This window comes from Poeciliopsis prolifica, unplaced genomic scaffold (genome assembly GCF_027474105.1).
Source record: "Poeciliopsis prolifica strain line A6 unplaced genomic scaffold, Auburn_PproV2 SCAFFOLD019, whole genome shotgun sequence".
In the NCBI taxonomy this organism is placed as follows: domain Eukaryota; kingdom Metazoa; phylum Chordata; class Actinopteri; order Cyprinodontiformes; family Poeciliidae; genus Poeciliopsis; species Poeciliopsis prolifica.
The window spans coordinates 7117780-7145631 of NW_026562394.1; the positions used below are offsets into that span (position 1 = coordinate 7117780).

At 40.5% G+C, this 27852-nt stretch overlaps 2 protein-coding genes across 7 annotated transcripts in view; both read right to left on the reverse strand.

Annotated features, from left to right (window-relative positions):
* Positions 1 to 783: 783 nt before the first annotated feature.
* zfpl1 (zinc finger protein-like 1) lies at positions 784 to 16116 on the reverse strand. Of its 2 annotated transcripts, XM_055043394.1 has the most exons (10): positions 16031 to 16116; positions 11190 to 11317; positions 8014 to 8233; positions 6095 to 6207; positions 5886 to 5997; positions 5579 to 5772; positions 4985 to 5060; positions 4246 to 4431; positions 4054 to 4174; positions 784 to 3950 (listed from the first exon to the last, which is right to left on the reverse strand). In XM_055043394.1, exons 4-10 carry the CDS (start codon positions 6194 to 6196, stop codon positions 3764 to 3766), a joined length of 978 nt encoding a protein of 325 aa, XP_054899369.1. In that variant the 5' UTR covers positions 6197 to 6207; positions 8014 to 8233; positions 11190 to 11317; positions 16031 to 16116; the 3' UTR covers positions 784 to 3763. The 2 variants fall into 2 exon arrangements, with proteins under 2 accessions (XP_054899369.1, XP_054899370.1); XM_055043395.1 differs by lacking the exon at positions 8014 to 8233.
* Positions 16117 to 21942: 5826 nt separating this feature from the next.
* Positions 21943 to 27852, reverse strand: part of flrt1a (fibronectin leucine rich transmembrane protein 1a) — a 54743-nt gene continuing 48833 nt past the window's right edge. For all 5 annotated transcript variants that reach the window (XM_055043397.1, XM_055043396.1, XM_055043398.1 and 2 more), the window contains one exon: positions 21943 to 26219. In XM_055043397.1, the coding sequence (XP_054899372.1) occupies positions 24071 to 26140 (2070 nt within the window). In that variant the 5' untranslated portion in view covers positions 26141 to 26219 and the 3' untranslated portion in view covers positions 21943 to 24070. The remainder of the gene's footprint in view (positions 26220 to 27852) is intronic.

Sequence of the window (27852 nt, forward strand, 5' to 3'; positions counted from 1 at the left end):
TGGGAAAAATATTCTGTCAACTTACACGACAGAAGAGAAGTTTTGGGAAAATGAACATCTTAACACAGAATAAAAAAATAAATAAAGCACAAAAAATATACTGATAGTCAAACATGGTGGGGGTAGTGTGATGATCTGGATCTGCTTTGTTATTTCCTGACGTGAACATCAAGATGGATTGATGGAACCAGGAGTTGACGGGTAAAATCCTCAAGAAGGGGCTTCGGCTAGCCGCTAGCGGTTGCTAATCAAAAGATCAAGTGCAGCAGAACAATAAACTGAAGCATGCCATAAAGATCACCTTTCAGTGGTAAAAAAAAAATTAAAATGAAGGTTTTGAATTGGTCTATTCAAAGTCTGAACTTAAATCAATTTAAGACGCTGAATATTGACCTTAAACAGTGCTTCCTTCTACTAAATCTTCCAGTGTGGCTGAATTAAAACAGTTCTGCTGAGAAATATATATATAAAAAAATTCTTTGAGGAAGCAAAGTGTGTTTTATAGACAATTTTCTGATAAGTTCTTGAACTTGTCACGTTATCCTAATTCTCTGTCTGCATCCTCTTGTGTGTACCTTTGTTCACGCCGAACAGCAACAGAAGAAATAAAAAACGTTAAACTGTTTCGTTATGGAGTCTGACCTAATTATATAACACCAAATGTATCAAATACTGTTTATTACAGCAAACATGAAGAGATGGAAAGTAAGAAAGCAGAAAGAAAAAATGCAATTTAAATGTGGTTCCTTTTAAAGAGTTTTGTATTTATTCATTTTGCAAAAAATTATTCAACATGCTATTTTCACACTGTTACTCTAGAAGTTTCTATTTTCTATACTTGAAATGTATTAAAATATATTTAAGTCTAAGCTCATCCTTGCATTAATTTGCGCTGAAGCTTTCATATCAATAAATACGCTCTGTAACAGACGTGCAAATAACAGCGGCATGTTGACAACAAAGTCACATTATTGATAAGTATGTCCCTATTATGTCAATGCAATGGACAAGCTAATAACTCAGTTACCGAGAGCCGCATTGAACTCCAATAATGTGACAAAGGGCTCTGCACTCCACACGTTTTAATAAATCCAGTTTGCTGCTTATGTCTATCTATACATACATGTAGATATAATCAGAATGAAAAAAAGAGGACATTTGAACCACCCTAAATAAATTGTCAAAGTTAACAAACTTAATCAATGAACTTGATTCAGTTACTTGTTATCGGTATAATATTTTCTTTTTTCAGTTCATATAGACGTAAACAAAAATAAAAAAGCATTCTGATGATAGCAGAATGCTATCATCAGATAGCATTCTGATGATAGCAGAATGCTATCATCGAGTAAAGACCTTCGTTTCAATCCAATTTATATAGTGTTTTACAAAACTATTCATTCTGCTTAGACCTTTGCACACTATGTGAAGCTACACCTGGGCATCAATGTCTTTTTAATTTGATCTAACGTCTAAACATTTTATTGGTGCCCTCTGTGTTTGTTTACAATCACTGTTCTGCTGGAAGATGAACCTGTGGCGTCTTCTCCAGTTTTTTTGGGCTTTTTTAAACAAATTTTCTTGACTTTAGGTCAGTCCGTCTTCCCTGTATCTGCTGAAGACAAGCATACCCACAGCATGGTGCTGCCACCACCATGTCTCACGCTGAGGTCGGTACGTTCAAGGTGATGTTTACGTCTAAAATCATGAATATTTTCCTTTCATAATATATCCTGCTTTAAGAACCCAACGAAACTGACAAAATGCGTAAAATAAATTCTGGGGGTGTGGATACTTTTTCAAGGCGCTGTATGTATGAAATAGCCAGTAGCTTTCTCTGCAGTTGTGACTCAAATCTTCTAACAGTCAATGCGTCACCAACACGATGGAAAGTTGGGAGAGTCAGATAACAGTCATGTGCAAACGCAGTGTGTGCTGGAAGGCTTTTATGAACTCCAACATCTGCACATCAATTATTATGGTGGCAGAGGTGAGATGCAAGAAGTAGCAGATATAAATGTGGAACCATTGCAACTGGGTTTGTTCAAGAAACGTAAATAATACACTTTATTAATGATTAAAACAGGGAATTACCCCATTAAATAAATTAAAACTTGGTGTTGCTAAATTTCCTGACATACATGAAAAGATTTGTAAATAAAAGGTCAGAAATTATTTGTAACTACATCCAGTTTTTATGTATCACTTTTAAATGTAAAATACAGTCTACAGTCGATCTAAATTTCTCTAAGTGATATTTTTGATTTCAGTATCTGAGGACAAGTCTGAGCATTTTCTACAAAATTTAAAGAGAGATGGGAAGATTTCTCTGTTAAAAGCCATAAAGAAGCACATTGTGCAATTAAAACTTTGTTTTTGTTTTGTTTTACGTTTAGCAACCAAGTCATATCTTTTGGTTTGCAGGTAAATTATACAGAATAAATGGCACATCATTTCTGTAAGTTTTCTTTATAGTCTAATTTTTGATGACAAAAATCTAAAATTTTAGTATCTGTCCACTTTTATACATTTTTTTTACTTAATCAAGGGAAATGAAGAACAATCAAGTGGTATAACGCCACAATTCTCCCGATTTAATGCAGCTGCCAAATGTTTGCGAAATCCATTTAACCTTTAAAAATCACATTTAGACACGTCGAAAAAACCAACATCAGTGTATTTTGAAATTATGAGAGAAGCTGCAGCTGTGAAGAAGCAAAAAAGTAGTTCTCTAAGCTACTGACTAATGTCTGTTACTCTATCATATATTACGGTGTGCGTTTGTAACAACACATTAAAGCTTTTGAAAGGCAGAATATTTCATAATAAGTCATTGTTTCCTCCAGCTTACCACAGAAAGCAGCAAAATAGATAAATAGTTAAAACAATCTTTAAACATGTTCCGTCCTGCTGCAATCCCTGCAGCTTTAATGGAAAAAAAACAAAACATGATCATCTCTAAATGTAATTTTGGCCGCAGCATTAATAGAAGAGCAGAACAGAATGACCATTATGTGGAACCTTATCGACTTCCGCGCTTCCCCTCCAGTGTTAGCGTCAATATGCTGCTTACAGGCAAGAACTTTGCATAATCTGTAGTCACGACAATGTGCCCGACATATTTCCACACCAGCGCGTAACGAAGGTGATGGATGAAGGGAATGGACTTCTAAAAGGGGAGCCAGAAGAAAGTCAAAACATTCAGCGGTAAAACGTGTCATTTTTGGGGGATTCCAATTTAATGGACACTCAAAAAAAAAAAAAACAACCAGAAATATACATACAGTGTGTGAATGGCAAATCTAAAAGCAAAACACTCAATTTGCAGAGGAAATGCAGATTATTACAGTCGTAGGAACGTAGGATGTGTCGGGTAGGTTTGACTCCAGGACCCATGGCAACAGAGTCAATCGGTTCGTAATGCAGACAGTTGAAGCTTCTTCAACATCAGCAATGCTTCCAAATGAAATCTAAACAGAAATGAACTTACAAAGATCACAGGGAAATGTTAGCTGAATAAAGTATTGCCCCTCGTCACCAAAAACAACAACATTTGGATAAATTGTGTAACTGCGCCGAGCCCCGGGGTCGCCTTTATAGGTTGTGTGTCTCATGTGGATCAACAGAACCGGCCGAACAGTGCGAGAACTGCTTCTTTACAGTCTGAGGGACGTCCTCTTAGGAGTTAGGTAGAGAGCTCCCTCTGGTGGGCAGTCTGTGCATCAGTTTCTTTTCAGACCAAACAACAAATCGCTGCTGCTCCTCAGTTTTTCCCCACCCGGATGTTGGGGTTAAGAAGAGGATCTAGGTTTGGGTCTGAGCCGGCCGAGGCGCGTCCGAGTTTCGCCATGATGATGATCAGCGTGAAGAATCCCAGAACTCCCACCAAAAGGAGCACAAAGACACGCTGCTTCCAGGACAGAGCTGTCTTCTTTCCCCCGGTACGGTTTCTGGAAAGAATGCATGAAATAAGACAAAACCGGAGCAAACAAAATTCTCATTTGTTGTTTTCTCTAGCCTCTCAGCGCCACAGCGGAGTTTGAAGGGACTGACTTTAGAATTCGTGCGAACCAGCTGAGCGCCGGTCGCCGCCGGTACTTGTCGTCGTCAAAGTCGATCTGCGTGACAGAGCTGTGAACGTCCCGTGTGTCGTAGACCTTTCTTGGCGATGACGCTGAAGAAGGACAACACGCACATGTTAGTGAGTCACAGAAGCTGGAACCAAAAGGCTTTCTGGGGACCTACCTGTGTGTATTGTGATAGTGTCAGTGGTGGAAGCAGCAGGAAAGTTGACCACAGAATGCTCTGGCATATTTGGATCCCCATTTTTATGAAGTCCGCCAACATTTTCTGGTGTCGGAGGTGAGGCAGCAGGCGGGCCGAGGCTAGTGTTATAGGAGTGACTGGAATAAACGCCACTTTTATCTTGTCCTGTGAGAAACAAAAATACAATTTGACTAATAAATCACAAAAGCAGAACTTTGTGAAAGTATTACAATTTTGTCAGATTACAACTACAAAATAAAAGTTTTTTTTGTTGTTTTTTTCATTTTATGAAACAAACCAACACAAAGTAAGGTGTGATACACAATAAAAGAAAATCTTAAATTGGAGAAGAATACAGTGAATTTCCATTGAGCTCCTCTGAGTCTATAGCAGCTCGACCTGTTACTATCACACTATAAAGTCTTTTGGGTTATTTATCTGTCAGTTTCAAACATCTGGACACTACATAAGGATAGAGAGCATCTGTGAACATAAATTTCCAACTCCTGAAGATTCTTAAATAGAGTTAGGTCTGGTCTTTGACTGGGCCATCCCTAAGTCATTCCATCACAGTGCTGGCTGAATGTTTACAGTATTTTACGCTGATGGGAGGAAAACTCTAAAGATTTTTTGAAGCCTCATTGCAACAACTATGTGATGAAATTCACGGGGAAGGAATGGTTTTCTGACGCTCTGTGTGTCTGAACAATTGACTCACCATCGAAGGTTGACCAGTCCGAGTAGTCAGAAACATCAGCTGGTGTTTCTTCAAGAACCCCAACGGGCTCTTCAATCTGCAGGGGACAGGATTTGATCATCATCACACATGAATGCAAAGGTAGAAAGAAAGACAAAAAGAAAGAAAAGAGAGAGAGAGGAAGAAAGAAAGAAAGAAAGAAATACAAAAAGAAAGAAAAGAGAGAGAGAAGAAGAAAGAAAGAAAAAAATAAATACAAAAAGAAAGAAAAGAGAGAGAGAAGAAAGAAAGAAGGAAAGAAAGAAAGAAAGACAAAAAGAAAGAAAAGAGAGAGAGAAGAAGAAAGAAAGAAATAAAGACAAAAAGAAAGAAAAGAGAGAGAGGAAGAAAGAAAGAAAGAAAGAAGAGAGAGAGAGAGAGAATGCAAAAGAAAGGAAGAAAGAGAAAGAAAGAAACTGAGAAAGGAAAAACAAAAAAATGAGAACCATGAAGACAAAAAAACAACAAAGAAGAATGAAAAACAAGACAGAAAAGAAAGGACACTACAAAGAAGATAAGAAAGAAAAAAAAACGCAAGACAAAACAAGAAGGAAAGAAACATCAACAGGTCGTTACCAATGGCAACCCTAAACCAGCCCGAGCCCAGTTGACAGATGAGAGCTGCTCTCTCAGCACATCAGCCACTGGGCTGGCCAGATTAGAGGGTGGGAACACTGGGCCCTGGCAGGAGGGGCACTGGTACCCCGCTGGGGCCGTGTGGAGCGGCAGCCGAGACGCCAAATTATTCAGACACGCCCAGTGGAAAACATCTACGGGTCGACAAAAAGACACCCGGGGTTGGTATTTTCTTCTCGCCAAACTCACCCACTTCGGCTGTTTTAGGTTTATAAAGATCCAACGGCACAAAAAGAGCTCATCTCACCATAGCAGATCAGTCTGACTGTGTCGCGTGTGGCCAGCGGATTATTGCACAGAGCACAGTTCGGGTTGTAATCGCTGTCCTGAAGCCACTGCAGATAAGACTGGACAATGCACTGCGGAGCAGCAGACGGAAGCAGAGGATGTCAATGCAAATGACAGATGAACAAACATAAGACAGAGACGAGACGCTCTCCACCCCCCAACATTTACCTTGTTGTGGTTGGAAACAAGGCAATGTTCACACACGTTCACACGATGCTCGAAGCAGAACAGGTTGGTCACCTTCCTCTTCGGACACTTGCACAGACCCATAGCCGCATGCGCTGTGTTGGGAAAAAATAAACCACCAAAAAGAAAATAAAAATATTGTTTTTTTTGCCAATAACCGCTCAGAAATATCTGAGAGGATCAAACAAAGATTTTCCCAATACCTTATTTTTTCTTTCTATACTTATTCAGACCTCATATGGAATATAAACAGGTTTTCTACACATTTTCAGAATCACTGGAAATAAAAAAATTCCAATAATTTACAGAGAAATTTATAAAGGCAAGTTTTATAAAATTGCCCTTCAAAAAATATCATCGGAATGGAAATTATTGAGCCTAAATTATAGATTACTTATTGCAACAAATTTAATCAGAGATTACAACAATATGCAAAATTAATCTTTAATCATTAAGAAATCCTGCAGTTCTTAAAGAAATTCTGTCTTTAATTCTGTTAAAAAAGAAAATCTCAGTTATTGTTTCCCGTAAGTTAGTCTTGAAATGCAGCAGATTTCAAAAACTACATTTTTAAATAGAAACCATGTCTTGGTTCAATACAGACATATTTATTGAGATAATGTTTTCCTGTCCATACCACATAGCTCTGTGTAGGAGCCCCATTTAAACCATTTTATAAATTATAAAGATCGAAACATCCTCCTAGATGGGAGCGGTGTCTTGTCTTTCCCATTTTGAAGACTTTCAAGGAGAAACTGTCCTTTATTAACACTAATTGTGCTTCACTTACAATTCAATTGCTCTAAATTAATTGTTAGGGGTGCAAACAGATATATTGCAAATAACGAGGTAGAACACTCCACAGCAATAAAATAAATGTAATTATTTATATTTTAAAGACATCTTTACAACGTGTATCAAAAAAAGAATATGGTAAAGCTGTAAGTTGAAATGTGTTGACGCTGTCCTGGTATTATCTGTTACTGAAGGAAAGTTGTCTAAAAACGTATCTTTTTCATCAAAGATGATCATCTGAAGACAGATGTAGATTTATGGTGACGACCCGTAAACAGAGCCCCATTAGTGAATGTGTAAACTATCCCTCTGAAACAATGCAGCTGTGAAAACCTGACCAGCAAGAATTTCTAGCTTACAAGTGAAAACTGTATTTTTTCACCTACATCACAGTGAAAGAGGTGTAATAATCCAACATAACAGTTTTTTTTACATCAAACTTCCCCAGAATCAAATTTCTAGACTTCTCAATCCTACTTAAAGTAACATTAATGTTCTACTGAAAATTCTTGACTATTTAATTAAGACAAGTCAGTGGGAAGACCTTTAAAACAGAGCCTGCAAAAACCACAAACTGCAAGAAAGAGGAAGGATGGATGGACCTTTTAGAAAATGGGAAAGTTTTAATGTTTGTTACCCAAAGTTCAAAGGCTTCACAGGTGAAGAAAAACCTACATTCAATAAACCTCAATTTAGTAGTTTTGCAGCTGATTGTATTCCCCAATGTGTCGTTTTCTTGTTTATACATGCTTTAAAAGTGACAAGCTGAAGATGGAGGACGTTAAAAGAAGAATATTGATAAGAGCACCAAAAACATATCTTACTTCCAGCCCATGTTACCAACAGTTACAAACACCACGCAGTAATGCTACACGTTGACCAAAGTTCAACCTCACCACCCGCTATCACAAACTCTGAGGCTTTTTAATAAGCTACCCTTTAAAAAACATGTTTAGATATCAGTACCACATCTTTTCAGCAACACAAAAACATCTTCTGACAGCTTCACTCCCACATTTTACGACTCTCACATTGGTTAGCTGCTAGCTCAGCGAGCTAATGCGGCTAGCTGCAGGAGCTACGGAAGTAACAAAGTAAAAACTCACCTCGTCAGCCGTCACGCTGACATTAAAGAAGAGTCGTTTGTTTCAAGTACTTCTGCAATGCTGTCATTTAAGGTGTCTCCCTAAATTCCCAATGAAAGTTGCTACAGGGGATGTCATCATAAACCTGGGCTGTCTGCTTCCTCTATGTGTTTATGTGCCACGTCTCTTCCGGACTTCGACTTCCTGCTCGTGGGTTTTCATTACAAACACATGCTGCCACCTACCGAGCCGGCGGAGAAACATTTAATGAGTTTCTGAGAAACATCTCGTGTTTCTCAGAAATGATAAGGTTTGTGATTGAAGTCTAACTCCAATATGTAACAATTTGTCAAGTTTGTATTTATTTATGTGGTAATTTAGATGGCTTACCTGCACAGCAATATAAATCCAACCAATCACATTTTCTTACAGCCTAGCCACTTTCATTGACTGGTATACAGGTAAAATAATGGAAGCTAGGGGATTTTGTTGGTTGAAAAGAAAGACGATATTTAGTCCCAGATTTTTATGTCTAAGTAAATAATAACTGAGATATCAAAAAGTAGTTTGGTTTTTGATCTTAAGTCTTTTTGTAGCTGTACTTTTTCAACATTTTTTTTTCTCTGTTTTGAAAGTATATTAAAAAAAATATGTTGACTTTGAGTTTATCAGCTCTGCAGGTGAACGGCTTTCATCCGGCTCCTTTAAAAAGCAGAAATTTCAAAAAGCCTGCACGCAAGCTTGCGTGTGTCAGTGACCGTGGCTGAATATGAGAACAAATTGTTTCCTTCACACTTCACTGCCCCCCTAAATTGCCTGTAGAGGGAGACATTGAGGGCAAAATGAGAAAATGAAAAATTAAAGGAACAAACCAAGAGCAAAATAGGGAGACAGAACCGTGCTGCATATTTATCATTCGGTGTTATGTCAAATTTGGCTTAAAACATGACACAGCAAAAAGTCAAAGGGAAAAAAAAGCAACCTCGCTGTTTCACAAACGACGGCTGAACGGGGGTGGGGAGGGTTGTTTGTTCCCCTCACACAGCCTCCACCTGCTCATTAGACGGGAACATGTTTCAGCAACACGGATACCTGTGTCAACCCTCTGTGAGAAAAACAGAGAGCGAGACTAAAGGAGTGTGTGCCAAGGAGCGTGCGTGGACCTGGAGTGTCCCACGGTGACAAGCGGGGGGACGAGCATAAATCACTGACAGTGGGGTGGGGGGAACGGAGAGGGAACTCGGCTTTCAGATGAAGGCAGATCTAAAGACAAATGACAGAGACGCTGGAGGACGTATCAGCCCCCGGGGTGCCGCAGCTCGGTCTGAACACGGCAACGGAGAGCCGAGTCGGGTTAGGCTGCAGGACGTTATTGGCTGATTGAGTCTGGCAGGTATTGATCAGCTATCAGCTCCATCTGTGAGGGAGAGTGTTAAGATTCAGGCATGGCTCGTTTAATTATTCTCCTCCCTGATGCTGCAGTCAGAGCACAGCCTCTACGTGTTCACATGTGTTTCTTTGACGTGTTGCGCTTTGATCACTGTACGTTAAGAGGGAAAAAACAAAAGAGGGGTGGATTTTATGGTCAAATGAGCTGCGATGTATCGGTAAAGCTATTAGAAAAATGCTAATTTATAGGAGAGGTGTGAATGTGGAATCAGATTTTATAGGTGAACTCATCAGAACAGAATAAATATGTGCCTGGAGAAAAGAAATGTTTTCATTTTGAGTTATGGAAACACATTTCCTGCATTACAATTTGTTATATGAGACAAACAATCAATACCAGGATGAAACAAATCCTTTCAGCGATCCATGTTCTTTTGTTAATTGTGCTCAGACGGCCTTTTAACAAAGATTGGATGTGGTTCTTGTTCTCATCAGAAAGGCCCTCAAGTACTCTTGCATTCACTCCAAAATAATTCGTTGCCATCCAACAGGAAATAAAACCCAGAAACAATTAAATATGCATAAAAATACCAATAACTATTCATCCAAATTAATGAATTCAAGTGTTCCTATCAATCCAAATGTGCTAAAAAGCAACAACAACCAAACAAAATGCATAGTCAGTATGAGGTTTCTGGATTCCTGTTTGATGAATGTTGTCACACCTGATGGTCTGGTAGATTTGGTTCAAACGGGGACCAAAGCTGCACTATTTGTTACATTTTCAGCTGGTGCTGTTCGCTTTCACACTGCACTGCGTCAAATGAAGCAAACCCTTTGAAAAACCTGTTCACCTCCTCGCCTGCGGTGGCGCTGCATCAAGAACCACTGGCGGGAACGGCACAAAGAGCTCTGAAGAAGACATGAACGCAACTTCCCTCCTCACACTATGAAAAGAAAACGTTAGCAGTCGTCTTTAGTAAGAGACCATGAGCCTTACAATTGTTTTTGGCCGTATTTACCCAGAATGCCCCGTGATACAGTCTGTCTTGGGGTGGTCTTGCTTGCATTCACATATGCATTCGAACCCGCACCAGAATTCATTTCAACCGAACAGACACTGAACAGGGCTGGTGTGAATCAGGTCCTCCACCTTGTCAACTCCTAACAGCTGCCCTCAAACCAAAGGGTGACATGAAAATAAGTATTTAACTCTTTCCAGTCAACAAATAAATAGTTAACAAGCGGAAAGAGCTAAAAGAAAAAAAAGCTCCAAGTCTCAGTTTTTTTTTTAACACCATTATTGCAGGATTGCATATTATCTCTGTATGTGTGTGGTTGTGTGTATGAGAGAGATAGCTGAAAATTAAGCTAAATCAAATCCATGGTCACATAGCCACATCATCTAATTCAAAGGGTAATTACACTCTGGATGCCGTTACTTTATCAGGACGGTGGCTCCGAAGCAAATCCATCAGGCTTTGTTCTGGATGAAATTGGTCTGATTGATTTATGGATGTCAAGTGAAGGGCAAAGAGACGGAGACAAAGAAACTCCGGCGTGTGAGCGAGGGTCAGGGAAAGGGAGTCGCAGATGTACGGCTGAGACACGGCCCCCTGATGGGGGGGGAGGAGAGTATTGAATCAGACAGAGACAAATGGAGTGTGAGCGACACAGAGAAAGAAATTTAGACATATGCCTGCTGACCTCAACTCTTTTTATGGACAGATCAATACAGGGAAATGCTTGTGTGTGTGTGTGTGTGTGTGTGCCGCTCCCAATAAACATTGAAACAGCAGTGACATTACCTCGGTCCTGACTGGCTCCTCCCTGGCCTTCAAACCTTTGCTCATGTCTCTATTTCATCTGAGACCTTGTAATCTTATCAACGACTGAGAGGTCTGGAGATCCTGGATTATCCTCACCGTAGAGTTTGCTGGGAGAAAAAAAGAAAAATCACCATTACACTGCAGTCTGTGGCAGTCAGAGAAGCAGCACATGTGGTTCCACAAATAAATCCCTTTTGTTTCTAACTGTAACAGTGAGATTAAGCTGATTTCTATCCAAATTAGACACAAATTAGAAACAAGGAGATTATTTCCAGGCAAGGGTTATAGTCAGGGTTAATCAAAAACCAGTGTAAGCATAAAAAGTGAGGAAGTTTGTGTTGACAATAACTTTTGCACCACTGGACAGCTTATTTAGTCCCTTCATTGCACTTTTATACGGAAAAGTCATTTGTGGGTTCTGCAGCAGTTGCACCCCAAATCATCTCCTTTTGTCAAACAAGTTATGTCGCAATTAAGTCTTAGGTTTGAAATAAAAACAACACATGTAACGTAACGGACGAGGTAGTCTGTGGAAGAACTACTCACAACCACAACAGGTTGGAACCTCCCTGTGGTCACCACAGGCTGGCACCTCATTCCTCAACCAGCATTTGGTCATTCTGACGCATCCAGTTCGATTGAGGTCAACAATTCAGGGAATCATTCTCTCCAACCCCAAATACCCCAAAGTATTGACATTGTGGTCTTACAGGGTATTTCCAAGACCCTCTAAGACTGCTAAAGAGTGGAAAAGTGGGTCTGCCACTGGTTGCAGTGGCTCTTTTTCTTAATTGAGGAAAAATAATGACTTGTGTATGGGTTCTTTCTATAGCAGAGGCTGCAGCTGAGGACTATGGCTTCTGCATAGCAGCTGCATCCCAACTCTAACAGTTTGTCTTTCTGCATCTAACATGACTTTGGCTTACTGTTTTGTTTTTTTTTTAAGTAAAACAAGCTGAAATAGCCTCTGACTTTTTTGTGTCTTGCCAAATTAGTGTCATTACGAAGACACTTCTGTTCATTTATTCTCCCAAACTGAGCCTCACTCTTTGCTAATTTCCTGATTACCGTTTATGTCCCGAGTACTGATTAGACCAGACAAAAGGTTTTAAACGCTGATTTAGATCAAGGTTTCCTCATAATCTTGCAAATCTTCCTAATCAGGGAAAGGAGAAAAAGGAACAGATCTTTAAAGCAAGAGAACTTCCATCACACGTTCTGTGAACCGCTTCTTAAAAGTACAGGTCAATGTATCTAATTCATTGTTTTTGGAATCAGAACAGTCTATTGAAAAGTTGAGTTTAACATTAAAAAAAAAAGATAAAAATGTTAAATATGAACTTGCTGAATTAGTTTGAAAGGTCAATCATTGAATTTACACCCTATATTTTATATCATGCATCCTGCATGGAAATGTTAATGTCAGTCATTTCACGCTTGACTTGGAAAACGTGGTTTGCGAACAACGTTGTTCCAAACACAATAACACGCGCTTCCAAAAAATAAAATAACCCTAAGAGTTTTAACAGTGACAACTGTGCAGTTGCTCAGACTCTTAGAATATGTAAACGCTCCTCGTCTTGGAGTGAGTCCCAACACAACAAAAACATCTGCCCTGTGAAACCAGGTGCTGAAACAGCAGCCAGGATTCGTTTTGTGGAGGGTCACCTGAAAGGACATCAGGCAAGCAGTCAAAGACTAAGTGCCCTGGATGACAGGGAGTGTAGGTGTGCAGACCCTCCCCGTCCCAGCTCTCGGCTGTTATTGGTTCTCAGGGTGGTCTGTAATCACCATTAAAGTCTCAAAGGGTCCTGCTTTATGAGACAGTAAATTACGTTGACACTGCACAGCATGAGATCGGGGCGCGTTTGCAAAAGAGATGGACGCCCTTGTGATGGATAAAGAAACTGTAGAGACCTTGAGTGGTGTGTCACAGGCTGGGAGGTGGGGGTGGGGGGTCCACCACTCCAGGTGCTAATAGATAAGAGCATAAATATAAGATGATAAGAGACACTTTGTTACAGTGCAGGTTATCTTTGGGGAATCTCTGACTGTCATTGTGTCATAGAGATTATGAAATTAATCTCTGCTGTTGGTGGGGAAATAAAACTCCTATTAATTTTTTAAAGCACCTTTTTATAACACATGGCTTGTTTAGAATAAAAACAATAACGAAACCAAAGATAAGACCGTTTAATGAAAGAAGACAGACGGCTATCTGTTCTCAGTACTGTAAAAATAATTGTACTGCAAAAGAAATGCAACAAAACAAGCAAACGTGCACAAAAGAGATGTTTAAGATGAGAAAAGTTGAATTTAAGGGCATTATTGTCAACAATAATTTCCACACCTGCATATGGAACGTGATATTGCCGTGGGTTTGAGGAAGGCTAACAGCCAGACGGACAAACATATTTTTAGTCGTTTGTAGCCGTTTAAAATAACCTAAAACAAAAACATGTTCAGAGCTCTGAGATTAATTTCCATGTCATCTTTCACCGGTGGTCAAAAAAGATTATAATAATTCAGCTGTGCTGCAGTTGTCTGAAGCTAAGTTAGCTAAACCTAAAGCTAGCATGCTAACATGCTAACACCTGTTTCTCTTCCTTCTTGTGTCCGTGGAGGCAGACGCAGAGTCCGCCTGTCTGCTTTTGCTGCCACGGACTTAGTCAGAGGTGTTTCATGCTGCTGCTGTTTGGAGGCTGAGTCATCCTCTGCCAACCCGTGAATCTGACCTGATAACATCCCTGGTTTCACTGCTAGTTGACTAACTGCTCCAGCCACGTCAAGCCTGGGTTTCTGTTTGGCACTAGGAGAGTTTTTGGCCTTTTGGAGGCCTGATGACAGAAAGTCAGCGAAGGAAAGGGCAACGCAAAAATAAATGAAATAGTGTCTGAGCAGAGGAAGATGAACCATTAGAGATGTGGCTTTCTGACCTACTTTACAGAGCTACAAACATATTGAGTATTTCTCAAGTCAGTCAAGTATTTTAGTTGCTTCTAGGACAGAATAGTTCTTCACAAAGCAAAGATGAGTGATTGACAAAGGCTAATCTGATTTTTAACAGATGCCCCTGTTGGCCGTGAACATCACATATTGTTGGATCAGACTGGCTAAAATGTTTTTACAGCCAGAAATAGATGTTGAAAAACATTTTTTGAACAGTTAAAATGGTGCATTTATCTCCATAGCCTTTTCACTCCTGCTAACAGAAAATCCCTCTGCTTAGAAGAATCATCATTTTCCATTGTTGGACTTGTGTTCGCAAAGTTTGACGGTTAAGTTTAGACGGTTTATAGGTAAAATAGAACAAATCGGTGTTTCTAAGTAATACAGCAATGCCCGTATCGGTATTACATTGCACGTTATCATTTCATTTTAGCTCATCGAAGTCTAATCTGGAATCTTTCTGACTACAGGAACAATTTTTTCCTCTTTACCTCCAAATAAAATCTGTCTAAACCTGCAAAATGTTATCCTTCCATGAAATACTACTACTAAATTAGAGCTATACATATTATACTATTTTTGCTGAGAGTGTGTAAACTGCATTAGGAAACCAATTTCTTTTGTCACAAGCACACAAATAATTTCTGCGCTTGTTGAAATTATTTAGAGATTTTAAACAAAAAAAAAATAAAATAACCACACACATCTATGAATCGTATTCGAGGAGCAAAACTACACTTTCTGTTTTCCCTTTAGAGCAAAACAGAAATCTCTCCCTTTAGAGATTTTTTACGAGTGAGGGGACTTTTAAGATTAGAAAATGTCGTCTTTTGCAAAAAGGGAGTTGTGCATAATATTAAGAGCAGGGGACTCACTAATTGTGGAATGGGTAACTTAATTAAAACTTATTTTACAACATTGGATTTTTATTGCTCCTACTGAATACAGTTAAACTAAAGGGTAGCATCTTTTGGGTGAGACTATGCTACTGCAATTAAAATGAATTTATTGGAAGGTGTTTTACACATTTTAATATGTGAAGACTGCTGCTAGTGAGTGAGATGATTTATAGTTGGGTGACAAATATGCACATATGAAATAGGAGAGGGATTTATTTTTAAAGGGATGCATCATTATATGATGGGGGAAAATATATGTTTGGGTGAGAAAAAAACAGTTTATGTGTGAGAAGAATATATGCATGTGAAAGTGACAGAACAAGGCTTAAATGAGCCTTTCGTCGTCATGTCAGCAATGACACACACAGGCATGTGTCATTCTAAACACTATGGATTTATTACCTAACATAAAAGAATAATAATTCCATTGCTATTGAAATATAAACATTTATTCGTAAGGTTTTTATTATTATTTTTTTTGTTTTACAGTTAAAGTGGTGGAGACCAGCATGTGGCTCCAGAGTTGCAGACCTCAGCTCTAGTCTATATCATTTCAGGACAGCAAAATATGGATCCAACATCTGTTTTTAGCATCACCTCTGTGAAACACTATAAATCTTGCTAAGAATATCAAGAAACTCTATCCAGAAGAGGATACAATGTGTTATTTAAGGATCGACACAGTCAATGCTAAAACTCACTTGGACACATTTCAGTGTTTCAAGCAAACTTTTTTAGCTTATAAAGTTGCTTTTGTCAATAATTATTTAAAAGTAAATATATTTTAGGTAAATCTTGCATGTATTTTTACATTTGTTTGTGATTAATAATGAATCAATTTACTGTTTCTGCTAGTCTTGTGTCTCAATTATGATTCAGTTATTTTCATGCCATAATCCAAGAGCATACGTTTTCAGTCTGAAATCAGATTTCATGTCTTTTGTTCTCAAAACTTTTAAGACTTTTGCTTACATTTTCATTTTGAAAGCAGCACTTCCTGTATTTCTTCTCAAGGCGTCTCTGCTCGGACTCTCTGCTCGCTTACGAAACATTTTCTGTTTGCTTCTGGAACAAAAAAAAATAATGCACCGTCGCCTAGCAACCTCTCAGCCAATAGAATGAAAGTGTCGTACTGGGTGCGTTTGTTTCCTTCTAGCAGGTGTGCCTGTGTGGAGACCATCAATTGTATCAATCTGATAAATGATGCTGATGAAAACCAGAAGTACATGGACTACAAACCGCTTGTTGAATGTAGCACTAAATGTATTAATATTATGAATTTCCACATATAGAAAATTTTGTCTTACAAAAGATAAAATTGACTTTAAACGGCATGAACTTTGCTGAAGTATCTAAAAAGAGAAATACGATCAGAAATGTTTCCTATGACTGTTTTTTTGTAAAACAAAAAAAAAAAAAAGAAAAAAGTTACACTGAGTTTCGTCAAGGAACAAACTAACAGGAACAAAAGTCATTTATAAATGCTGAACTTGATCGGTGTTGAACATTTGAGTGCAGATTTTTTGGAAAATGACTACAATGTTTTGCAACAGAGACCATCTTTTTTTTTTAATGAATCAGTTTTATTAACTTTTCCGCTCCACAGTTTCCACATTTAACCACACGGTGAAGCAACAAACATATCCTCTCAGTGAAACATTTATTTTGTCATCTGTGTTAAACGGAGGGCAAAGTTGACCTGAGGCAGTCATTTATAAAAAGAAAACAAAAATATCAAAAAGGGGTTCAAAAGATTTTGTCATGTGGGATTAAGTTTGTTGTATTATAATCACTTTCCTGCAACTTCTGGAAATGTCAAGATAATGCTAATGAAATATCTTGTAAATTAAAATAGTAAAAAATCCAGAATTAACCTTTGCATTTAGTGTGATTACTGTAGAAACAAAGCTACTTTTCTTAACCGAAAGTGTTTAAGTTGCACAAATTCTGGATATAAGCTTTTTCTTAATGGTATTACTTTTAGTCAGCGACCTCCGCAGAACAAATGTGCTTTATTCCCTTTCAAACAAATGCATCGGCGACATTCCCCTGATTTAATTGAGAAAAAAGGGCTAGAGCTAAATTGATTTGCAAAACGTAATTTTATACCAGTCTGGAGCAGCACCTCTGCAATGTGAGCCACATCGCAATGATTACCACCACTTCAGAATAAATAGCCCTCTTCAAACAGATGTTTGGCTACCTACAGCAAATCTGCTCGGCGGCAAATTTGCTTTCGATAATACTGTGAGTAAATTTAGGCCCTGGATGTAATATCGCCGCCCCACGCACGTGTACTACGTCTTCATTTAGCCTCCTCTATTAAACTAATTAGGCAAAAACACAAAACGCAGGCTTTGGAGCGCGTCGGGGAAACAATGCGGCCCACCTGCAGAGTGCACTTCTGGGAACCTGCCACAGATAGTCTGTTAGACCTTGAGAGTAACAGGATTAGACTGGTATACGGTTACCGTATGGATCATTGTACAGTAATAAAATGTCACAGGGCAAATCATCCTGCCCTATGAACATCAGGGTATCATTTAACAGACATAAAGTCAGAGGCTGAAGATGAATATTTTCACTTCAAGCTGGATAATTGATGTATTTTCCAAATGTGTTTACTTTCATCGAGCCTTTACTCGTTATGATCCACAAGCATGGATGAATTTCATTTTATTCATTTATTTTTTTTATGATAGATAAATCCACAATAAGGCATAATTGTGAAGGTGAAGAACACAGAAAGTCATGCAAAGGACCCGGTGGGGATCAAACTGCAGCGTATTTTGAAATGCAACTTGAACGAAGTCCATGTTCACTCATCAGGACCAGAGGCGCTTGCTCCCTCTCCCACGACCGTAAAAAAACAAAATGACACAATTCTGTTCCTGTAGCCTCGGTTTAAGTTTGGCTCCTGGCACATCGTCTGAGCATGACCCCTCATTTCTCTGTGCGTGGTTTTCTTTCAAAGCGAACATGTTTAGTACACTAACTACAGTTCTGCATTCACATTTTGGCAGAGTATGAAATGGCCTGGGTGGAAATAACTTTGTTTTTGTAGCTTTCAGGGGAAGAACTTAATGAGTCTTTTCTCACAGAGAGTGTTAAAACCTGAGACCAGCGAGGTTCACCCTCCAGCAGCAGAGGGAGCGTTAAACACCACGATGGTCGAGATGCGTCGGACTCGAATCCAAAATGAAAATATCGACTTTGAAACCCCTTCTCCGTTTAATCTGACCGAGCTTGACCCGTTTTTCAAAGAAAAATGGGAGGGGAAAAAAAAAAGCAAAGAAGCACATAACTGTGACATGGAAAGGAAATCCACCACCAGGTGGGTGTGGATATATTTCTGTGTTTGTAAAATGATGTGATCTGTAAAAGGAGTCTTACGTTCGACACACAGTTTACAGCAAACAGCTGAAACAAGAAAATGTTGAAGCTTTCAAGGGGTTTGAGTACCTATTCAATGTACTCTGATTATAAAATCAGTTTCATGTACTCTGATTATAAAATCAGTTTCATGTACTCTGATTATAAAATCAGTTTCATGTACTCTGATTATAAAATCAGTTTCATGCAAAATCTCACGTCTCAGCTGAAGTCGAAACAAATTCAATGCTACATGTTGTGATATCTAACAATAAGGTCCACTGCATTCCTCTGTCCCACCAGCTCCGCTGCATCCCACAGGGATTAAGGTCGACTCCTAATCTGCGGCTGTATTTGTTGACACCCCTGCTGCCTGATCCGTGTTTGCAAGGAAGCGGCAGTCAAGGAGTATAATTCACTTCCAATTAATGAAGCGTGATGTTCAGATGTCGTGATTTTCTTTTCCATCTCTTGTGTTTCTACCTCCACTGCGGCGCCGAGGGAATTTTCCAGCTTCGTCTGATTTCTCTTCCTCTACTGAACGTATCTATATGTTCTTCCAAGACTTTGGAGGACAGCGCATCGACAAGACAGGTTGCTTGTGATCTTTACACTGGACTCTATCCATTTTTGTTTTTCACCGAGTTCTCATCCTTGCTGGTCACTTTCCAGAAAGTCGTAGATGGAGTGCGTCTCTGCACTGGGATTTCTGTGCAGCCGAAGGAGTTCTTCCTCCAAATCCCAAAGGCTCAGATCAAGTATTACTTCCAAAATCCATTCAGTGTGGAAAGACTCCCAACCAAGATGATCCGACTGCAGGCTTATTCACTGTTAGCTTTTGAAAAAAAAAAGAAGGGAAAAAAAAAAAACCCACACAAACCCCTCTGAGAGTTAAAAGCCAGGAAACCCATCTGCTTTTCTATTCGTCAAGGACTCATCAAGTCTGTGTGTCCGTGCAGAAACTCTCGTGCATGTCCCCGGTTTGTCCTCTGTCCTACTTGGTGTTTTGGCTCACTCGGTGCTGTGTAGTCTGTAATTGTGGCAGCACAATGAGATTTGCAGGAGAAATTGTGCAGTAATGAGACAAGAAATGACTGCCTCACATCCAATTTGTCTCATCTTCCAGCTTATTTTTCATCTGCGTGAGCACAAAAGGTGTTTGAGGAGAAGAAAGAGAAGCGGAAAGTCCAACATCAGCAGGAAAGACGGTCATGTACTGTATATATATATATATATATATATATATATATATATATATATATATATATATATATATATATATATATATATATATATATATAGTGCCAAAGACTTTTACAATACAGGATAGTGTATAATCAGTTTGTTTTCAAAATGAGCACATTTTCGATGATTTATGAGCTGCTATCTCCAATGTTTGGAAATGGTTCACAGCAGAGTTACTCTGAGTTCATCAGATATTTCACTTTCACGGGACGTCAGTCGGATGTCCCACATTTGTTTTTTTCTCTTCCTTTTGCAGGATGAGGAGAGGAAACAAGTATAAGCTGAATGTAGGTTTTCTGTAATCAACATTTGGTCTGAACTGCACATTGTGGCTGAAACTTAAATATGCTCTCCTAGAAATATATAAATTAATGTCATTCAGTGGTGCTCATGGTGAAAATGGACTTCATTTCTTAGACAAAGAACAATAAACTGATGAGCTTTATTAGTAGTTTGGGAGTTTTATGAATACAAACAATGCTCATTGTTATATAGGGCTACCTGTTACTGCTCTGGGATTTTTATCAGCAAAATGTTTTTTCTGCGGTGGATAAAGCACCAAAACCGGGCCCAGTCCGGGGGGCCCACATTCTCATAAACCTGGCCCTGTTGATGCGTCAAGTTTTGACCTTTTACCTTCTGATTTCATGGTAAATTCAAAGAAATTAAAGGTAGTAATCTTTCATTACTTCACTCACTATGTGCAAAGCACCACCACCACTTGCAGAAAAACACTCCCTTAGCACGATGCTACCTCTGCACGACTCAGACACCGATTTAGACTTGAACGCCTCACCTTGAGCGCTCCAGACATTGTTACCTGTGATGGGGTGCAACTCGTTCAGCCTTCTCCAGAAGGCAGAAGGCGTCCGTGTGGGGATGTCAGTCGAGCGCCGGTGTTACATTTTCCAGTTTTATCTCAGGTTTGAGTCTTTCATGTAGTTCATGAAGATCATATCCAGTTTTATTTCATCCGAGCCTAAAGATTTGGCTCAGGTTGGAAATACTAAAACATTCTTTTCATACTATAAATCATTTCTTGTTCTTTATCTTAAAAGCTGATACCAAGGTAAGTAATTAAGATGTTGTTGTTCCTGCTATAGCAGCGTCATGCTATTAGAGTCAGTCTGCAACGTTCACTTCTCTCTCTAACCTCTGCTATCAGTAATCTTCTTTGCTGCTCTGTGCAGAACTTTATTGTCTTAACAATGTCTATTGGCAGCCCTAGGGCTTGAGCTGCCAGTAGAAATTGCAATTTAACAGCGGACTACACTAGCATGGTTAGAAATAAATGAAATAGCGGCACACTGCATTTCTGTGGCAATCAGCTGTGTGACAGGCAGAACCTGAAGTTGTATTAAAGAGGAATAAAGAGCCACGGATTCATCTTCTCTCTGTTGTCATCTGGAATGAAACTATAGAATGCATTAACGTTACTTTGCTTTTTTATTGCAGTAGCAACACAGTGTCAATTTTTGAAAAAAAACAAAACAACCAAAAACCCAAATGATCCAATCACACGAAAGCCAATCAATAAATTTAGGCAATGAGACAATGACAATGAGCTCACTGCACTCCAGTCACCGTGTCAATCCAATCGAGCAGCTTTCGGGCGCACATTATGCTAGTGCAGCGGACGAAGCTGCAGACACTGTGTGACATGGATTTCAAGCACCTTATGAAATCCAAACTCTGAATAATAAAGAACCTCTGAATGCAAAATGGATCCCAACCAAGACGTACCTTTAGAAAGCAGACAGTTGCTTCACGTGAAATGACTAAAACATGTGGTTAGAAAGAATTATTTTCTTCTTCTTTTTTACAAAACAACACTTTAATCGTGTGTGAAATAGGAATCTATTTTGGCGTTCCTTTGTCAGCGCCATGGAGACACGGTAAGAGAGTCCAGCTGCATGCGACGCGGCCTCAGTGCTTCCTCGCTGCCTCTCGGGTGCATTCGCACATCTGTACCGAGTGCCGTCTATACATGTTAACGTCAGGCTTGAGCGAGGCCATAAGGTCACGTCTAGGCAGCGGCCTGTTAAGAGGCTCGCGCGCTCCGTCTCGTTCTCAGCCAGTTTCGTCTGGCTGCGGGCTGCGGTGCGTTTTACACGAGGCCTTCCTTCAAACTGAAACAATATGTGGGTCATGTTTATGCGTGAAGACAGTTCATTCAAATATGAGTCTTTGCTGCTCCGATGCCTCCTGAGCTTCTAAAAGATTATCTCCACAGGGGGTGAGGTGAAATGACTGGTTGGAGTGATAACAAGATTATAAAACTTTTATTAATCCCCTCTGAAGATGAATTCATAAAGCAAATTCCACACACATCTCAGGTTTACATCTTTTCCTTTTTCCTTCTTTTTTTCTTTCAAACGCAAAATTATGGCACTATTATTTTCTATAATTTTCACCAGGAAAAAAAATATATATATTCATGTGGCTGTGGCCAAGATTTTATTTATACAAATGAAGACGAAGTATGCATCTTTAACAGACCCACTAGGAAAATTAAAAGAAAAAGGAAAAAAAAAAAGAAAGAAAGTCACAATTACACTATATCAACATTCTCCGAAACAAAATTAGCCAAGCCAGTAATTTTGGGTGCAAGGTAAATTTTACATTCCACTGACGTTTTGTCTGACACCAGTACGAAACTCTGCCGGACGGAATAGTCAAAGGAAGCACAAACGGTTTCCCCTTTGGAAGCAACACAGTGATAAACAACTGATAGACGATAATAAACCCGGGATCGGGGGAGGGGATGGGTCGCATCCAGGTATGACAAACGGATTTATGCAGCGCTGAACCCCGCTGTGCAGCAGCCATCAATTCTGTATCCTTCTCAATTCACAGGTTTGTGTCTTTACCCCCCGTTACTCTTATTCCTCCTACCTGCTAAGTGCTAACACATTTACATTTTTAGTGCTGCTCAGTAATAAAAGAGGTGGAATGAGCGGAGGCCTTTCTCCGGTGGCGAAAACAAACATCAGTGAACCGCTTTCACTGATGAGCCTCCCCCCCCTGTTCCCCACCTGTCCACCAGCCCACACAACTTGGCCGCCGCCCCACAGTGTAGGTCAACAGTGTTGCGGTTGGAGTCTCCTCAAATGCACTCACAGTTCTTGGCCTCATCTTCTAGGTCACTCACAAGAGTTCTTCCTCCAGCAGGAGGCTCCGCTTTATTAGCTTGTTCGCTCAGTCAGAGCGGCGGTGGGGAGGGAAACGGTTTACAAACCCTTAAAGTCAGCAACTGAGGTCAAGGGGTGAAGCACACGTTGGAAAAGAGCAGCTGAGGTCGTCGCCTAAGGGGATCTGTGGGCTTACGTGCCAAACTTTGGGTGGTTTGATAAAAAAACAACAAACAAAAAAAAACAGAATGAAATCAAATAAAATGACATGACAGTACAAACAGACTCAAGCCATAATCCACATCAATGTTTAAAGTGAAAAACAGAAATCTGAAAACAGCTGAAATTCATTAACTGTGACAAACATGAGGAACAAACCATATCATAAAGGACAATATAAATAAAGATATCTGTGCAGAGCTTCGTCATGGAACAAACCACTGAGAAAGAAACAGCAAAGCATTATCCAAACACAGCCTGGTCGGTGATGATAGTGGTAAATAATCTACACACGTGCTGCAGCACTACCTTACTGATCTCAGGTGAATGATCTGAAGAGGTAAAACCGAAGCTGATCAGCCCTCATACTGTCGTAACCCTGCCATCTACTGAATAAGGAAATAGCAAGCCTACTTTAAGACAAGTGGTTATTGGGTTGTTTAAAATAGAACAATTCACAGCTTTACAAAGCCCTTTGCTTGGGTAGCTGATAGGGCACATCAATATACTTGAGGCATTTGGATCAATGAGTCAATAAGACTACATACTGTGTGTGACTGGTGAGAAGGAAAAGGGGGCGGGGGGAAAGTACCAAAAATGTCTGTTTTTCATCATTAATGAATCCATTTTGCGCTGACCGCTGCGGCTCCCATGTGTGAAAAAAAAAAAACTCCGCCTTCGCCCACGCCAGGTTTGACCTTTCCACTAAAGATACATTCTTACATGTCACAGGGAAAGAGCAATAAGAAGAAAAAAAAAGGGGAGAGAGAGAATCATACACAGGCCATTACTAAGACGGTGAAGAAACACTCAGATGTGCATTTACACCTGGGGCACTGGCTGCTGCTTCCTGCAGTGAATTGTTCCCACACAGTTCAGTTAATTGTATTCAGTCCTCTCAGTAATGAACAGTAGGTCATTTGGAATGGGAGACCAGAAGAAGAAGAAGGCACAGAGGGGTGCTTCAGAAATGTCCATGCCAAGGGAAATTGTGCATCTATACAGTTTTACCAATTACACTATGAACAGCATCTGGTACAATACATCATGTGTAGCAGTAGTCTATATCTGGGATTCCTCCTTCTCTATAGCCACGGTTGGTGCCATGCCCAGCATTAGAAACATGATTGGAACCTTTGTATAAGCCGGTGCCATTGGAGGGGAATATGGTGTGAATGATGTAATCCTCTCGAAGGGGTTTCGGCTGCATCGGCGGACAAGCTGGCATTGGTGTCATCTGGAAACCTGGGCCGCGAATTTCCAGGATCGTGTTATCCTTCTTCGTGCCAGATTCAATGTAATCATCATAGGTTTTGCTTTTTCTCGAGCTACTGCGAGTGTAGTGGTCACGGGAACATAAATGCCCAGTTCTATGCCCGTACCAACAGAAGACACCAAATATTAGAGCCAAAGATACAGTGGCGGTCGCCCCGCCAATAATCCCTGCTAGGGGCAGTGATGTAATCTGATGTGAATCCTCATCCTGCTCCTCTTCCGATGAGCTAAGGTCTGACGTTTCTGCTTTTGCACAAACTAAGGCTTCATCAGAGTCAGCATCTCCAGAAACTGTGGCTTTGCTTTCTGAACTGACAGCCAGCGGCACCATGCAAATGATATAGCTAGAACGTGGCTGCAGGGAAGTTAGCAGATACTCTTGGCGATCACCCCGCACAAGCGTCTCTGTGATCGATTCCATGGCATTCCCAGTACCTTGTCGGAGCCAGCTTAACCTAAAAGAGGAGCTTGGCTGAGCTGCACTCCAGGTAACACGAATACTGTTGTGAGACAGAGGTTTTACATTTAGCGCCAAGCTCTTCCCCACACCACTGCTGCTAAGAGTGTAGTCTAAGCCTGAGTCAGGAAACCCAAAGCCAGGCCTCTTTGAGCGCAGAGTAAAGAGTGAACCCTGTGGAGGTGCATTGGTGGTGGAGCTCTCAACCCCACTAGCAGCCCCTTTGTCCTTAGTCCCTGTCAGTCTCACTACTTCACATTCCTCCATTTCACTGCCCAGGTCAATCAAAGCCAGATCTCGCACCCTGTCCGGCCCATGGCAAGTGAGACCCCTGACGGTGATGGTGTTCCCGCGGGCACGCAACCAGTCAAAAAGCCATCGGAGGTTGCAGCCACAGTGCCATGGATTCCCACGTACCAGCAGCTGGCCGAGACTGTCCAGGTCTTTGAACAGCCCCCTTGGTAACGTAGTTAGGTTATTTCCTGATAAGTCCAATCTCTGCAACCTGTGCATGCCGTCCAAGGAACCACGTGGCATGTGAGTCAGGGCATTGTCTTGTAGAGACAGTCGCTGTAGATGAGCACTGGGCAGATTGACAGGTGGGGTTTGAAGGGAATTGCGCACGAGGGACAGTTCTGTCAAGTTAGAGAGGCGGGAGAATGTGTCATCTGCAATGCGTTGGTTTGCCAAAAGGTTCCCATCCAAAACAAGACACCGTAACGAATTGAGGCCTCGGAAAGCATGCGTCGGGATAGTAGAGATCCGGTTGTCATCCAGACGCAGTTCCTCTAAAGAAGCTGGCAGTCCCGAGGGAATACTAGAAAGGTGGTTCCGTGAAAGAAAAAGCAAACGTAACCGTGGGTTGTCGGCGAAGGCCTGATCTTCAATGGACACAGTGGAGATGGAGTTGTCGTCCAAGTGGAGTTTTTCTAACAAGGGCATTCGAGCCAGCGTGGTGCGAGGGATGGTGCGTATGTTGTTGTCCTGCAAATGCAGCTCTCGCACAGACGGAGGAAGGTGCATGGGAAATTCATCCAGCTCATTATCATAGAGGTATACGACGCGTACAGACAGATGACGCTCCAAGGAGGTGGGGAGGCCTGGGTTGTTTATGTGGTTGTTCTGAAGGTAGAGGACAGATGCAGAAGGGGGCAGTGATGGGATGGAGCTCAGCCCACGATCATTACAGTAGATAAAGTCTTCATCGCACCTGCATACAGATGGGCACGTCATGTCTATGTCCCCAAAGTATCCTTGTATAGAAGCAGCAGCAAACCGAAGCATGCCGGCATGTATAGTCAGGGAAAGGAACAGCACAAAGAGCCGGGCACCCAGTTTGGCCATGCAAACAGGTGACATTATTAGGAACATGAAGACTGTCATTGTTTTTTTTTTGTCCCTCCCCAAGTATGTTGTTGCTTCCTAATAAGCCGCACTGAGCAGGAATCCTGCGACCTCCACCCTGAGAGAGAAAGAGAAAAAAAGGCAGCAGTTAGCATTGATCCAGGCACAAATTAGATGATTGTTGTACATGGAAACGGAGATGATTTCAATCAAGCTTAATGAGCTCATTTATGCTCAACATCATATTTCACTGTGGTTTTGCCAACCCCTTTAATAGAAAAAAACACCAAGATTACAACACAGGAACATATTCCTGCATGTCGCACCAAGAAACAAGACTGAGTTTTTCTTTTCACCAGTGAATAATCGGACCATCAGGGGGTCGTGCATGCATGGGTGGACCTGCGTGGATTCTCAATCTCTCAACACATTCTGCCTTCACTTCAAAACTAAAAAAACATACACACCGTCAAAAATTGTGCCAAACGTAGAGATAGAAGTTATGAAAGATAAATTCTCAACCTTATAATCAAAGCCTGTCTTAAAATGCACAAATAAGTTTTAAAATAAGCAGAAATGATTAACAAGAGCTTAGGAAGCTCTATAGTTATATAGAGTATGACTGTAATCTGCACAAAGATTGTCATGAGGAAAATTTAATAAGACAGTTACACAAAGATATTATCTGCAGCCAAATCAGGAGGTATTGGTACCTCATTAACAGGTTGTGCAGGGGGAATTTACATAAACTGCACCGAGGCCGTGATTGGTGTCCTGATTTGCTGTTGTTGCTGATTAAATGAGAGACATCACAACAGTAAAGCGCAGAATTGATTGCAGGGATTCGGAAACTGGTAAACTGCGACACTATCGGTGACAACTTGAGCCCATCGCGGTGCTCAATAGGCAGCGTCTTCGGTCCGAGTCGTTCAAGTTCACACGGCAGCCAAGCACAGCCCAGCACGAGTATTGATTTTCCCACAAATCCGAGGTGATCTGCCAGAGTGAGTCGCCTCTTATAGAGATTACAGGATTCCCAGGAGTGCAAGTCAAACAGCGCGATAATTAACCAAATGAATGACAAACTCTGCTGGGAGTCAAATTTGGTAAATGCACATCAGCAAACATCGCGCTGAACGCGCCTCTGCAAAGGCTGTCAGAGTCACCTCGAAATTTTACGAGTGTCGTGAATCAGCGTTTCAGTAAACAAACATAAGCAAACGCCCCGAGAGCCGTGGCACTGAAGCAGATCAGGGATCATTAAAAGGAAAAAAAAGTGCTGCATGTCATTTGTCGATCTGAATGTTTGCGCAGGATTACGTTTAATCTTCATGGAGATTGGGGCCGTTACTGTGGGGGCATGTTAATGCAAAAAGGGCATCTCAGGGTCTCACATCATGTCTTTTTTTTAACACTTAAAAATGAAGAAATTGCAAAGGTAATTTAGTTGCATTTATTTAATTAAAATAATTTAGAATTCATCGCATAAAGCTTCAAACTTGGTTTTCTACTCTGTTAAAAATTTTGAACGTGAAACTGCTTTTGGCAAATCAGGAAGCAACATGTCAGTAAAGCATCGGGCCAAAGCTTGACAGAAAACTACTGGACCTGCTTATATTAGCTTGGCAAAAACTGTAAAGATTTGAAAACGACTGCTAAATATTAACATGTATTAAAGTAAGAACAGATCGCCATTCGAGGTAACACTATTATGACTGCAATAATATATTTTCAGAGGTGGGACTATTATG

Excerpts from the sequence above, each read along its gene's own strand:
- zfpl1 (XM_055043395.1), bottom strand. The coding sequence starts at position 6,196 with ATGGGTCTGTGCAAGTGTCCGAAGAGGAAGGTGACCAACCTGTTCTGC. Across the intron at positions 5,998-6,094 it reads TTGTTTCCAACCACAACAAG|TGCATTGTCCAGTCTTATCT; the intron begins GTAAATGTTGGG and ends GCTGCTCCGCAG. Across the intron at positions 3,951-4,053 it reads TGGTTCGCACGAATTCTAAA|AAACCGTACCGGGGGAAAGA; the intron begins GTCAGTCCCTTC and ends CATTCTTTCCAG.